We start from the raw sequence: 13,721 nt of genomic DNA on the forward strand, positions 1-13,721 counted from the left end.
ACTTCGATGAAAAGGATGCAGTCAACTTACGCCAGTAGAACCATGTCTTCATTTGAAATTTGATGACAGAAATTAAATTGAGATTACAAAAAAACCGTTTTAAAATATTAAAATTTAAGGCAATGGGAATTCAATTTTCTTTAATAAATCAATAATTGCTCTACATAGTTTGACTTTGTGCAACATTTGATGGAACTCAATAACAAATTGTAATTAAAAAATAATATGGCATTCACACCAAAGATTTCTTCTTGAAAAATAATAGAAAAATACAAATACAGCTTCTAATAAACTGTCCTGAGATGTGAGAACAAACTAAATGTTGCAAGAAGCACACCATCTTGAGCTTCCTCCACAAATTTGTGGTGAGTGTATTATTTATATTGATTGGAGGTCAACAGAACCCCAATTTGACATTTAATGACCATAAATATTATTACCCCAAAATGAAATTTAAAGCATTAACAAAATGAGCTAGACTTCTGACCTACGAAAAGAATCTGTGATCTATCCTGAGCCACAAAATCGTGATCTAGATATAAAACCATAATATCAAAAGAAACATGCAAAAAACTACAGCAAAAAGGATCAACATCCATGTTTGAATGCCTTTTCTGTTTCTTTTAGCTGCTGCAGGGAAAATAGACTTAGACTTAGCTTTTTGAGACACTGATTTCTTCCGCTGTGATGGAGCATTCTTCTGAGTTGTAGATGTTAAATCTTTTGACTCAACTATGGGAGAAGATTGGAGGTCATGTGAGGCATCATTCTTAGTCTCTGATGATGTTATGTCATTTTCAGTCATATTAGAAACAGTCGCTGCAACAGCAGCTGCTTTTTTGTTGGCCTTCTTTTGTCTCTCCTACATTATCATTCCAAAGCAAAAAAAAAAATTATTTAGACAGGTCAAAACACAAATCAAAGTTAGAAAACTTAAGAAGTGATTTATCAGAAGAATGTAATAAACAAATAGACATACTTTCTCTTTACGCTCTGCCTCTTTTTGAGCTCTTGCCAATGCCTTTGCATTTGCTCTCTCTGCAAGTCTTCGTTTCCGCTCTTCGGCTTCTTTGGCCTTTCTCATCTCCTCTAGTTTGCGCAACTCTTTCATTTTAGCAGCTTCTTCCTCCTTTTTTACCAAATCTTCTTCCTCCTTTTTGACAGGCTCAGGAATCACTTCAAAAGATTCAATTTGAGGAATTGACTCTAATGACCCTTTCTTAGACTTTTTTGACTTCACATCAGAATTTTTGAGTGGCATGACAACTTCCTTGGGTAGTGGTTGCTGCACTTTTGATTTTGGTTCTACTACAGTAGGTTGCTGCAATGTGGTTGTTGACTTATCCTCTTTCTCAGGTTTTGTAACAGAAGAAGGAAGCTTCGCCTGAGGCAGTGCAGAAGAATCAAGCTCATCACCATAGTTAGTTGGTAGAGGAGGCTCCTCATCTGGACCAAGTGATCGTCCATCAAGAGTTTCCAAGCGCCTCAGTGTACTCCTTTCATTATCCTTCATATATTCTCTACGGAAGTCTGCATTCTTAACCCACATCTCAATTATCCAGTTGACCTGAGAAATTTTCAGCAAAAGATTAGAACATTTGACAATTCAAGGTCCATGTACATATAACCAAAGTAATGATGGAGATATACTCCATGTGTTAACAGAAAATACCTGATTGCTACAGAGTTTATCCAATGCATCCCTTTCTCCTGCAAGGGCATACTGTTTGGCTTCCTGGATATCACTTTTATTCTGGTAGAACTCATTATTCTGTCATGAATATGAAGTTAAGCAAAGAATTAATTAAATTCCAAATAATAAGGTTTATCGAGATTGTTGCTTGCAATTAATCTCATTGAACAGAATATGACACTTTCATTGAGAAAACTCATTAAATAGAAAGGATCTATCAAGCATAGTATACTGGACTTTGTTTACATGTTTGCGCCATCAGCTCATGAACATCAGAAAACCCTCTTTTGTCAGTAAAGAGCCTAACTATTTCATGAAGTTTGTGGTAGTATAAACTTATGCCTGGATTTAAAAGGGTTTAAAATATTAATTCACATACAAACATACCAGTTGAAGTGCATCTTACCACTATGCAATAACTAAAGCAATAAACCCCCTCCATCTCCAATGAAGGTATAACTTCTGGTACATACATGAATTTTGACATGGTGATTCATGGTTCAACCCATTTAAAAGACCCTCTGGGTTAATAATTCCAGTTAGTATAAGTTTTTTATGCCTGAGAAAAAAATGGTTTTAGGGCTCTAATACCAATTGATGTGAATTTTGAATTTCCATGATCAAGTGGAGTACAAGATGACATAATGATTTCATTGCAAACATATTTTATGCAGGACAACATGGAGTTAGGTGGACTTGCAACGTTAAACATCTGTTTGACCCAGCTAATATTTTCTTGTAGTACCATAAAAAATTCAGGACAAAAGTAAGGAAAATGAAACTTGGAAGAAATCAAGAAAGGATCAAGAGGCTTCAATAAATTGGTAAAGGCAATGGTTTTGAACAAAGCATTGCTTGGTGAGGCGAACAAAGAATTTTTTTTTCCCATAAAACTCTTCACTCTGACCAAATTTTTTTAGAGGCCTTATTTAAAGAGGCAATGACAGTACTAAGCAAACAAGCTGTCAATAATTTAAAGAATTTCCTAGAGAATTTAAAGATATCAATTACATAAACAAAAGGTCAAACTTTCTTATAGTCAAAACCCCATTGGTATCTCCATTGTGACAAAGATCATGCACATTGCAAATATATTTTAAAAGAAACAACTTGGTAAATGTACGATAAATGCTGACCAAAGAAGCAAAACTATGCAAAAAAAAGTGCAAATGAATTTCACATAAAGACTCACAATTTTGAAAATTGTAGTTATTGGTTCCCACACATGGCCTTGAAAACACTATCATTGCAATCAGCAATATTGCTGTCTATAGCAAGAATTTATCGAATACAAATAATTTAGAAATATGATGCCTATTACTACAAAGTGTTGACGGTTATGGCATCAGAAGTTACACTATCACTAAATAAGGGGCAAATTTAGAAAAACAAAAACAATTGTCAACCACATGTATCAGCGTGTGAGTCAAGACAAAGGTTCCCCAAAGAAGCATAAAAATATTTAGCAATGCACTAGGATAAGATGACACCAATACTTTTCCTAACAAATACAGTTGTCAAAAAAATAGTATCAATAAACAAAATCACGCCAAAAGAGTTCTTCTGTGGATGTTACTAATAGAAGAAGATATACAACAAATATTGCAGGAAATGCTTAGCCAAATTTTAAGAGACTCAGAGATGGAATATATTAAGATATTGTCTATAACAATTTTCATGCAAAGGAACGTAAGGAACAATTGTTTCTTCCATCTTTGGATACAACGGGGCTAGCTTTTCATAGAAATCAAATTGATAAGATTAGATCAAATGGCCGTTTCATTTCGAGCACATATTTGTTTCTTAAAGTAATCAATCTGCTTTTTCAGAAGTAGTTTCAAATCACTATTGACTGAGTCTATTCAATCACTTTTGTAGCTAGAAGAGTTTTATTGGCCTTAGATGCTAGGATAGAATCTAGATGGAGTTGTGGCTTTATTCTACAATTGTCCAGCTCAAATTAATAAGATTATATCAAATGGCCATTTCATTTTCAACCACATTCATTCCAAAGTTATAACACTAATACATTGGAATGTATTACTACAATTTCACTACAGCTAAACCACAGGTATGCTGTCTGCCTGAGATGTTAGGATAGAATCTACAAGGCATATGTGGATTTCTCCTACAATTGTCCAGCTCTGCCTATTCATCCTTAGCAATTCCCAGCGAGTATTTTCAGATCTTGCTTGGTTCCTTTCGCAGTAAAGGAAAATGGTGTTTTCCATTCTTCTGGTCCAAGCCTTATTACAGATATGCGAAAGTGTTGGTCTCCTTTTATGGTCACCCACCCAATCATCAGTTTCATGCTAAGTTGCCAATTCTGGTACAGGGTTGGGTACGGGAACAAGGTTTTGGTAGACCAGTATGGAAAAAAAAATCTTGGGTATGGTATGTTTGGTTACGGCTGAATGTGTGTGTGTGTGAATGTATATACACAAATATATGTATATAAATAGTATATACATACATACATATATACATGCATGCATGCATATATATATTTTCATACAAGATGATACTAAGAATGAAGAGCACATCATGTGAGGATATAAAGAAATAGCTATTGAAAAAAAATAAAAATTGGATTGATTGAACCTTCTTGGATTGACATCCCCACAAGCCCATGTTTTTGCATTAAAGGGACCAATTGTTTAAAATAAGTAGTCTCATAAAAAAATAAGAAGAATAAGACGAACAAGAAACATGGGAACAACATAAGCAACAAGAGAAAGGAAACAATAATGTAGATAAGAATAAAAATTAATTGAGTTGAGTATGTATGTATGTATACATATGCATGTATATACGTATATGTGTGTGTGTATAAATATGTATGTGTATATATATGATATATGTATGTGTGTGTGTGTGTACACACACACACACGTGGGGGTATGGGATGCTGGGCTGGGTGTACCCAAGCCACTCCCATTATAGGACCCATACCCACACTTGTTTGGTATGGGACCAGGACCCCCAAGGGGTATATCCATTAACTTAGGTTTCATGTTTCTTTGAGAAGCCCTTCTCTTGTGGGACTATTTATGTTTCTAATATGCTTCATGGTGCCATTTAAAAATGTTAGGTTTATTGTAAAGTCCAACTCCTGCTGATCTATTTGTTTAATTGTAGGCATTACTGTAATTTCTTTTTCTCCTTAGCTTACATTGAGATCAGCAACTTGACAACATTTGTTATAATTACAATTGCGATTTTAAAGACTGAATTTTCGCTACAGTATTCCATTTTGGATTTATCTGCATTGCTGCCTTATATTTGAATTTGTGCTGTACTTTCTGCCATTAATTATAATTTAGAAGGGTTTTGTGATTTTACTTTGTGACCTTGATGTATTGACAAAATATAGTTATTCACTTTTTGTGGGAAACAAATCCTAATGATCATATAATCATATTTTTGTCTCCAAAGGATCTTGGACAGCACATGAAAGCATTGGCCTATCAGTGAGCAGCATTATGGCAGCTTCTAGCTGACATTTCCTGGAGATGAGAAGTTCAGAAACCTCCAAATAACTGATGACTATCCCAGTCTTTTTACATTTTTTGCAACGGGCAATGTTAATGTGACAGTGCTTGTTAATCTAGCCTTTCTCTCCAAACCTACATCTTATAGACTAGAAAGCAATTACAAAGTCACAGATACGCATGGATTTCTTTAGTGACATTGATTGAACATAGAAGAGCTATGTGACTCTAATTCTGGAATATTTAAACCACTTTATAAGTTTGTACCTTTCATTGTTTGAAATGTAACAGATGCAGGCTTCTTTTGCTTCATGACCATGGTACAAGGTGGTTGTAGCCAGTCAGTGGATGACTATTCTTGTGGGCACATTGGAGTTTTTCGTCATGATATTGAAGCTGCTTAATCATTTCGTATTCTATTTAGGGGTGATTCTGCATCTATAGTTGTGACCTTGCCAAGCTCAATTACAACTTATAATTTATGCGGATTTTAGCATTTGTTTTCTATTGGAGAAATCCCATTTCAGATTGAACTCTGCTGCTTCTACACCCTCCTATTTTTGCATCTCTCTGACAGAATTTTGGAGTTTAAAAAACCTTTCTTAGCCAACAACTGGACCTCCAATAAATGGATTTGCAATACGGCCATTTTAATCACAGAGACATCAATTTCTGCAACTCGGGGTTCTCTTTGCCATTTGTTAACTCTCTCTTTGTTCTGCACAGGTCTATATGTTATCTGCAGATATACACTACTCCATTTAGAGCAATTCAGTTGATTTGTAGTCTATTATGACCAATCTAGTACATGTGAGACAGTTTTCTTCAAGTCCATGGTGATCCAAACATCAACAATTAGATCAAAATTTGTTCACATTTTCACTTCAAAATATGGTTATTTTTTTCTGTTTCTGAGAGCAGGAATCCTACAATGTACTCAATTATAAATTGTAATAACTATTGTACAATCCAGACACACAATAAGCCAACATAATACTTCCCCAAATTGCATTTCCGACTTTCAGTCATAAGACGAAGGAAAAAAATTAGTAAGCATGCTCAATAAAGAATGTTGTGCTCACTAAATTCTTCTACTACGGTGTATAAAATTCCCATCTTGTCCATGGAGAAAATTTGAAAAACTGTATCAGGAAAAAAAAATTGAACAGACTGACGTTTTTGCATGGCAATACAAAGAAATGAAGAGAAGTGTTATCTCTGTTTCCACGTCAGAACATTAAACCAGATAGATTTAAACCATAGAATCGAAGTAGCTATGTATTAAAGTAGCTATGTGTTATCTATGTATTAAATTCTTCTACTACAGTGTATAAAATTCCCATCTTGTCCGTGGAGAAAATTTGAAAAACTGTATCAGGAAAAAAAATTGAACAGACTGACGTTTTTGCATGGCAATACAAAGAAATGAAGAGAAGTGTTATCTCTGTTTCCACGTCAGAACATTAAACCAGATAGATTTAAACCGTAGATTCGAAGTAGCTATGTATTAAGCCTTTAAGGATGTCACTTATGTGGATCCGCTGCTCCTTATGCATACTCAAGTCTGGAGTACTTAGTAACCCAATGTAAGATGGCATTCATTTGGTTACTCACTATTTCCAGCTTCCAATGTTTGAAATTAATTTTTATCAAATGTCAAACTCAGGCAGAAATAAGACTTGGATTGACCTTTGTTTTGTTGTGGAAATCCCTGGAGGATGAAAACATCAACTCATAGTTTTGAGTTAGCATTTGCAGGTGGCACCAGACACTTCCTATCCTATACATTATAGCATTCATCTTACTATAACAATTTCTGAACAGCCCTCGAATATTAGTTTTTCTATCCTATACATTATAGCATTCATCTTACTATAACAATTTCTGAACAGCCCTCGAATATTAGTTTTTCTGGTATGTTCTTTTGGAATTCAAGATTTATATCGACCATCAATAGGCCTTCTGTAGACTGTCTTAAGTCTCTTGTAAATTTCCAGCCCCAAATTGTTATTTTGCATTTCTCAAGTTATTTCAATTTGGGATTCTGTATGTCCCACAGTTCCACAGGGACTCATCCCTCCTGAAAATGCAAAATTTCAGAAACTGGGGTATTTCAGCCTTTCCAGGGAAGCAGGGACGGTGATGAAATGTCCCCTCACTGCACCACCACTGCCACCAACAGAGTGGAGACATTTCTGGGGCATCCTGCAAAAGCAGCGAATGTAAATGTCTCTGTGTCATCCCTCCCTGCTTAGGATGTTGGAGGGACACCCCAATGGCCTGGGAACCTCTAGAAGTCCCTCAACCATCTCAGGGGCACTGGGAATCCCAGTACCAGAACAGCAATGAAGTTCAATTTAATATCATGATAATGGTTTTGAGCTTTGAACAGGCAGGCAATGTGATGGCATGGACAAATGGTTGACCTTGGAAGAAAGAAAGAATATTTACATGGTATTGCAGGCAAAAGAGACTATTAAAACAGCTGTTACTGTTTTTATTTACTCAGATGCAAACTCTCTTATCTTAACTTTGGGATGCACGCAATCAAATCTTTCTTAATTCATAAGTAACCGACACCTCAGGCTTGGTAAAGAGTGGAGAATAAGGTTAAGGTGGGTTGGTGGTGGATGCTATCAATTTTCATAAATGTTTGTGTGCTTCTTCTGACAGCTGTAAGTTGTTTCTAAAAACAGAGAAGAAAATAAATAAGAAGATTCAAGAATGACAATATTCCTGTATTCAACTGTACTGCCCTGAACATTTAGACTTGTAAGATTCCCCAGCTTGACTATGTTTTCTGAGGATGAATACTTGGTCAGAAATAACGAGGATATCATGTTGAAGAAAACATAGTGACAAAATTATGAAAATAGCATGTGCCATTAGATTCTGTATGGTTTTGAAGGCCTTAATTTGGTAACATGCAGACGAGGGATGCTGCCCCTTGACCCTGTTGATCAGATCCCGCAACGAGCACTACCCCGTGAACCCCACTCTGGTTTTAAAAAACAAAAAATAAAATTTGTTTTAGACAAGTCACAAACGCCTCATATCTTAAAACAGATACAAAACCATATGCTCGGATCCCTAACCATTTTAATAATGTAACAAGATATATAGAAGAGGCAAGATGGTCATATAGAGTCTAATTAAATTTATATGTGTTTCAACATCTCAAACAAGAGCTTCAAAGAATATTGACAATAAGAATCCAAAGATTCTAGAAGTTTTAATCCTTTGACAATTTATATAGCAAATCATCCTGATTTTTAGTCTATTTGGCTTCATAAAGGACTCAATACTCCAGACAGGGCTTTTCAAAGTTTTTTTCCATACAATATAAAATGCCAAGTGATGACATGCACAAAAATTCTATCTATGACCAAAATATAGGAACATATAAATAAGGCATTTGTTCTTAACATTTGTCCACTTGATTCGCTAATTGCAACAAAACACAACCATTAAAAAAGGCCACATGCAATTAAAGTTCTGCGGCAGAAACTCAACTAGATAAATAAGAAAAGTATTCTTACCCTCTCATATTCCTGTTTCTTTAAAACTCTTAAATTTTCATAGGCATCTTGTCGAACACCATCTGCAGCACTCCACTGAACTTGCAACTGTCTTAAATCATCATTCAATGCTTCAAAATCTTTCTGAATGACAAGGGTATTCTTTTCTGCTTGAGAGGCCTGCCTTTTCAGGGATTCCAACTGCTGACCCAGAAACTGCAAAAAGAGTGAATCTCAATCACTTAGAAGGTCAAATTTTGAAAGCCTCAAAAGTTAATCTTCAATAATAAGATAACAAATACCTGAATGCGCTCTTGAATTGTATCTATATTATCAAATGCCTCTTCGAGTTCAGAATGAGACCCTGTATTTGCAAATAATTCATCCCGAGAAATCTTCATCTGTTTGATATCACGCAACAATTGCTTTTCTTCCCGTAATGGCATACTCTCATGCTCAATCCGATATTGCATCTGGTATATCTGTTTCCAAGAATTACCTAGTCAGTTACTACATATAATAAAGCAACAAAGAATGTGATTATAATGTAATTCCAATTATATCCATACAAAAGTTCAATCTAAATCTTTTAAGCCTCTTCACATGTGGACTTGCCTTGTCATCATACTCCTCTGCTGAGCTTGCATTCCTTATTTTATTCAAGGCTATCTGCAAAGGATCCATATCCTGTCGTTTGGACCTGATTGCTTCACGGATTGTCCTCTCTTCCTGCCTTGCAGCTTTCAACCTGTTCAACATTTGTTCTCGGCTAGCCTGCATTCAGAAAACAAATCATATATCCAACAATAGAGAACAGAGGATTACATATTTCAAAATTACTGTAGAATTGATGAGCATAAAAATGCTCAAGGAAATGACCCCAGCTTGATTAATGAACTTGGATAGATCTCACATACCCGTTTCATTTGTATGGCTGCTTTAATGAAATCCCTGCTTTGTGTTTTCTCATCCAACTGCAACTGAGCAAGTCGAATTTGCACCTTGATTTTATTATCAACATGCCTGGGTATTTTAGCCAGGCAATAGAATGTCTTCTTAGGAACTTCTGCTTCACGTTTTTGCACATTCCCTGAAATCGACGTTACATTTGATGAGTCTGGACCAACTGCTGATACACAATCAGCAATATCTGTTTTGTCCTCTTGAATCTCAGACTGCTCTGTACCATTGCTAATTTCACATGTTTCAAGCAATGTGTCAGAAACACCACCAGGGTTACTCTCATTGCAGCTACCAGATTCTACATCACAAATTTCATCTTTTGAATGATGTAACTCGTCATTGTTTTCCCCATGCATGTCTTCACTGATAAGATTAGTGCTCCCACTAACAAATAACTCTGATTCAATCACCTTGTCATCACTAGCATCTATATGAGATTCAACAATATTGCTCCCATTTGGCCAACACTGCAGGTAAGATGTATTCTCCTCATTGACAACAACATGTGATGCAAGCTCAATTGATTTGTCTACAGAAGACTTCAAAGCCGGAAACTCGGCCATATTTATCCTAAATGTACCATTTTCAACATTATTGGATGTGTCATGTCTGTTTTCCTGCAATTCACCACCTGATTCAAACTCATCATTTGCCATGTGTGATTCAGGCTTGGTCTCTTCACTGATCACATTCTGTGTTTCTAATGCAACTGGCTCACAATTCATGTCAACCACAGGCAATGGCTCTGACTTGAATTCTTCAGTTAAAACCCCCCGTGATTCCAGCTCATGGACCTGATCAATCTGAAAGTCAAACTTTTTTTCTTGGTTTTCTTCATCTTCGAATTCCTGCTCAGGCTTTTCCTCATCCTGAACAATCAAATCAGGCTGTCCAACCTCATGATCCCTACCAACCCTAATTTCAAAAGTATGCTCTGTCTCTTCATTCTTTGAGTTTTCGGTTTCGACATCAATCTTATCATTTTCCAAACATTGCAATTCAGGCTCTTCCTCTTCTTCATTTACCAGATCACGCACTTCATGATTGAGACAATCCTCAACCAAAGGTTCTGAATGAAGAACATCGTCCCCCTTTTCTATCAAATGGGATTCAACCTCGTTCTCACTTACCAAACACTGCAGATCCTGCACTTCATCTACAGTTCCAGGCATGGACGAAACGGGGTCTTCTGACTTCATATCAGGTGGCTGATCACTAGATTTAGCTTGAACGCTAACAAATTCCGGTTCGTGTTGTTTACAATTATCCATCGACAAATTGTCGTCATTATCGATTCCCTTTGTACAAATTTCACTCCCAGCACACTTTGAAACTAACTCCAAACTCTCACACAGATCACCATTACAAACGGTCTTATCTTCATTCGGCTCCAAATTGTCACCCTCATTACCGTTACAGGCAGTCTCATCTTCACTCGCCTTCAAATTTTCAATCTCATCACCATTACAAACTGCCTCACCTTTAATCAATGTCCAACTTTCAATCCCATCTCCATCACTACCCTCGTATTCATCACTCGGATTCAAATTTTCAATCTGATCACCATTACAAATCTTGTCATCCTCCTTCATCTTCAAACTTTCACTGGCATCACCATTACAAAGCACTTTATCTTCATTTAACTTCAAATTTTCACTATCTTCATTCACCTTTGAATTCTCACTCCCGTCGCCAGAAAAATCCTCTATATCTTCATCCGGTTTCAAATTTTCCCTGACGACGCCATTACACACCTGGTCCTCTCCCTCCAGCTTCAAATTTTCATCGATCAGAATTGTCTTAGGATTCGTCTGCACCTCAACTTCCTCATGCTCCACCCTAAGACCTCCGACGGCTCCATTGCAATCTTGCAACTCAGCCGTCATTCTAACCAGATCCAACTCAAACACCTCAAATCTCAAATCTCCCAAACCCTGATCCCACAAAAAAATCTCTGATCGCCCAAATTACAGCTAAATGCAGCAAAAGAAGGCAAGCGAATTCAAGATCTTTACACTGGAAAAAAATTCTTACCTCTAATTTTCCACCAAAAATCTCCGCAATGCCGAATAGAACCAAATGAGATCCCAATCAGGAGCAAACTAGCCAAATCTGAGCCAAAAACCGTGATTCGACCGCCAATTTTCACTCTACCAGACGGATAAAATGCAATTCTCAGGCGCTGCAGCTGATATAAGACCAAAAACTAGAAAACTGTGAGGATTTGTTACAGATTTAACGACAAAAACCCGGATCAAAACCCTTATTCGAACAATCCGAGATCGCACAGATCCCTGATGTATATAGCTGTTTTTTTATTTATGAATTCTTAAAATTCATTTTTATTACCGACGATATGCCTATTTTTATCATTTTTGCCCTTTTTCAGGATTATGACTTTAATTAATATAAGTAGTTCTGGATTGGATGCTTTAAAACTTCTGTAGAGTTAATCGCGGTTAAATTTATCCGGTGGGCCCACGTGTTAAGCCACTTCTAACGTTTCACGTTTCTTCCGTCCCGGGAAAGGGCATGCCAAACGCCAACGTTTATAAATAGTTTTTTATTGGTAAATTGAGTAAGTTTTTTTTTTAATTGAAATAATGCAATAAAATTTTACATACAACTAAGCTTTGCATGAAATTAACATGAGAAGAAAAATAGTAAGGTAGTTCTATTTTGGAACTTAGGCAGGGGACAAGTCAAATTTGAATTTTAAGTGTGTAAGACTTTTTCTTATAGATAAGGAAGTCTTGTGGGTTGTACTATCAATATATGATTAAAGTTTTTACAATAGTGAAATATATATATATATATATATATTTTAGGTTTGAGATTTGTCTTATTTAATTAAAGTTGTAAGTGTAATAATTCGTTTATAAATATATTAGTTTATTTATTTTTAGAGAAATATACATAGGTTGAAAGATAGGGGATAGGGTATGTATATCTTATCACCTTCTGTAAATTGCCCATCAAAAAAAAGAAGTTGAAAGATATGTATTTGTTCATAGAGAAATATACATAGGTTGAAAGATAGGGGATAGGGTATGTATATCTTATCACCTTCTGTAAATTGCCCATCAAAAAAAAGAAGTTGAAAGATATGTATTTGTTCATTATTTCATTTGAAAAATTATATTATTATATTGTAATTAATATTAAATTACTATTAAGATATTATTATATTCTAATATATTTTTATTTTTATATTTCTATTACAATTTGAAAATTTTTAGTACTAAATTATTATTATTATTATTATATTATTATATTAGGATAATTATGAAATTAACTAAGTACATGATGGAGATAGACACAATTGATTATAGCTAAATGGTAATTAGCATTTAATTGCATGATAGGAGAAAATAAATAAATTAAAGGTTTTATTAAATTTTTAAAAAAAACATAAAAATATATTTTTTAGCTTTCCATGCATTTAAGTGTCACAAACAGGTCAAACTAAATGCTCCTAATTTTTATTGATAGGTGTTTTTGCATTCATATGGGAGTATAATATGCCTTTAACCTAATAATTGTACGAAATTGGTTTGTCTTGATCTTTTTTATTATTGATTTTTAATCTTTAGATTTTCAATTTGTGGACCTATTATTCATTGTTCAAGCCACTTGTGTGATTGTAGATTGAATGTTATACTTTTAAATTTAAATATCATAAACTAGGTCCATGGTTTCCTCCTTTATTAGTGCATGTTTGTGTTTTTTTTGTGAGCTATGTTATTGTATTTAAGGGTATTCGTTCACTCATATGAAATGGTGTTATAAAAGGCGACAAATATATAGATCTAAGTTGAAAGCATTTGTCTACTCAATGCAGGATTTAAATTAATGATTTTTGGATTTATTTGTGTGTGTGATTTTTATTGATGATTTTTGGAGTTGATTGTGTGTGTGATTTTTTTCATCAACGTAATAAGGGAGAGGTGTGAGACCAAGAACACTGAGGGAGGGGAAGGGATGAGAGATTAGAAGGAGAGAGGGTAGTCACAACAAATGTTTGTTGCATGTTTGTTTGTCATTCATGATCATTTT

General features: G+C 35.2%; 1 protein-coding gene across 1 annotated transcript; it reads right to left on the reverse strand.

Moving 5' to 3' along the window:
• Positions 1-213: 213 nt before the first annotated feature.
• LOC131079050 (uncharacterized) lies at positions 214-12,043 on the reverse strand. Its single transcript, XM_058016930.2, has 8 exons — positions 11,700-12,043; positions 9,620-11,599; positions 9,318-9,476; positions 9,005-9,184; positions 8,724-8,918; positions 1,673-1,771; positions 980-1,567; positions 214-862 (listed from the first exon to the last, which is right to left on the reverse strand). The coding sequence occupies exons 2-8, from the start codon at positions 11,549-11,551 to the stop codon at positions 533-535; spliced, it is 3,483 nt and encodes a 1,160-aa protein (XP_057872913.2). The 5' UTR covers positions 11,552-11,599; positions 11,700-12,043; the 3' UTR covers positions 214-532.
• Positions 12,044-13,721: the final 1,678 nt, after the last annotated feature.

The sequence above is a fragment of the Cryptomeria japonica genome, chromosome 4 (assembly GCF_030272615.1).
Source record: "Cryptomeria japonica chromosome 4, Sugi_1.0, whole genome shotgun sequence".
Classification (NCBI taxonomy): Eukaryota; Viridiplantae; Streptophyta; class Pinopsida; order Cupressales; family Cupressaceae; genus Cryptomeria; species Cryptomeria japonica.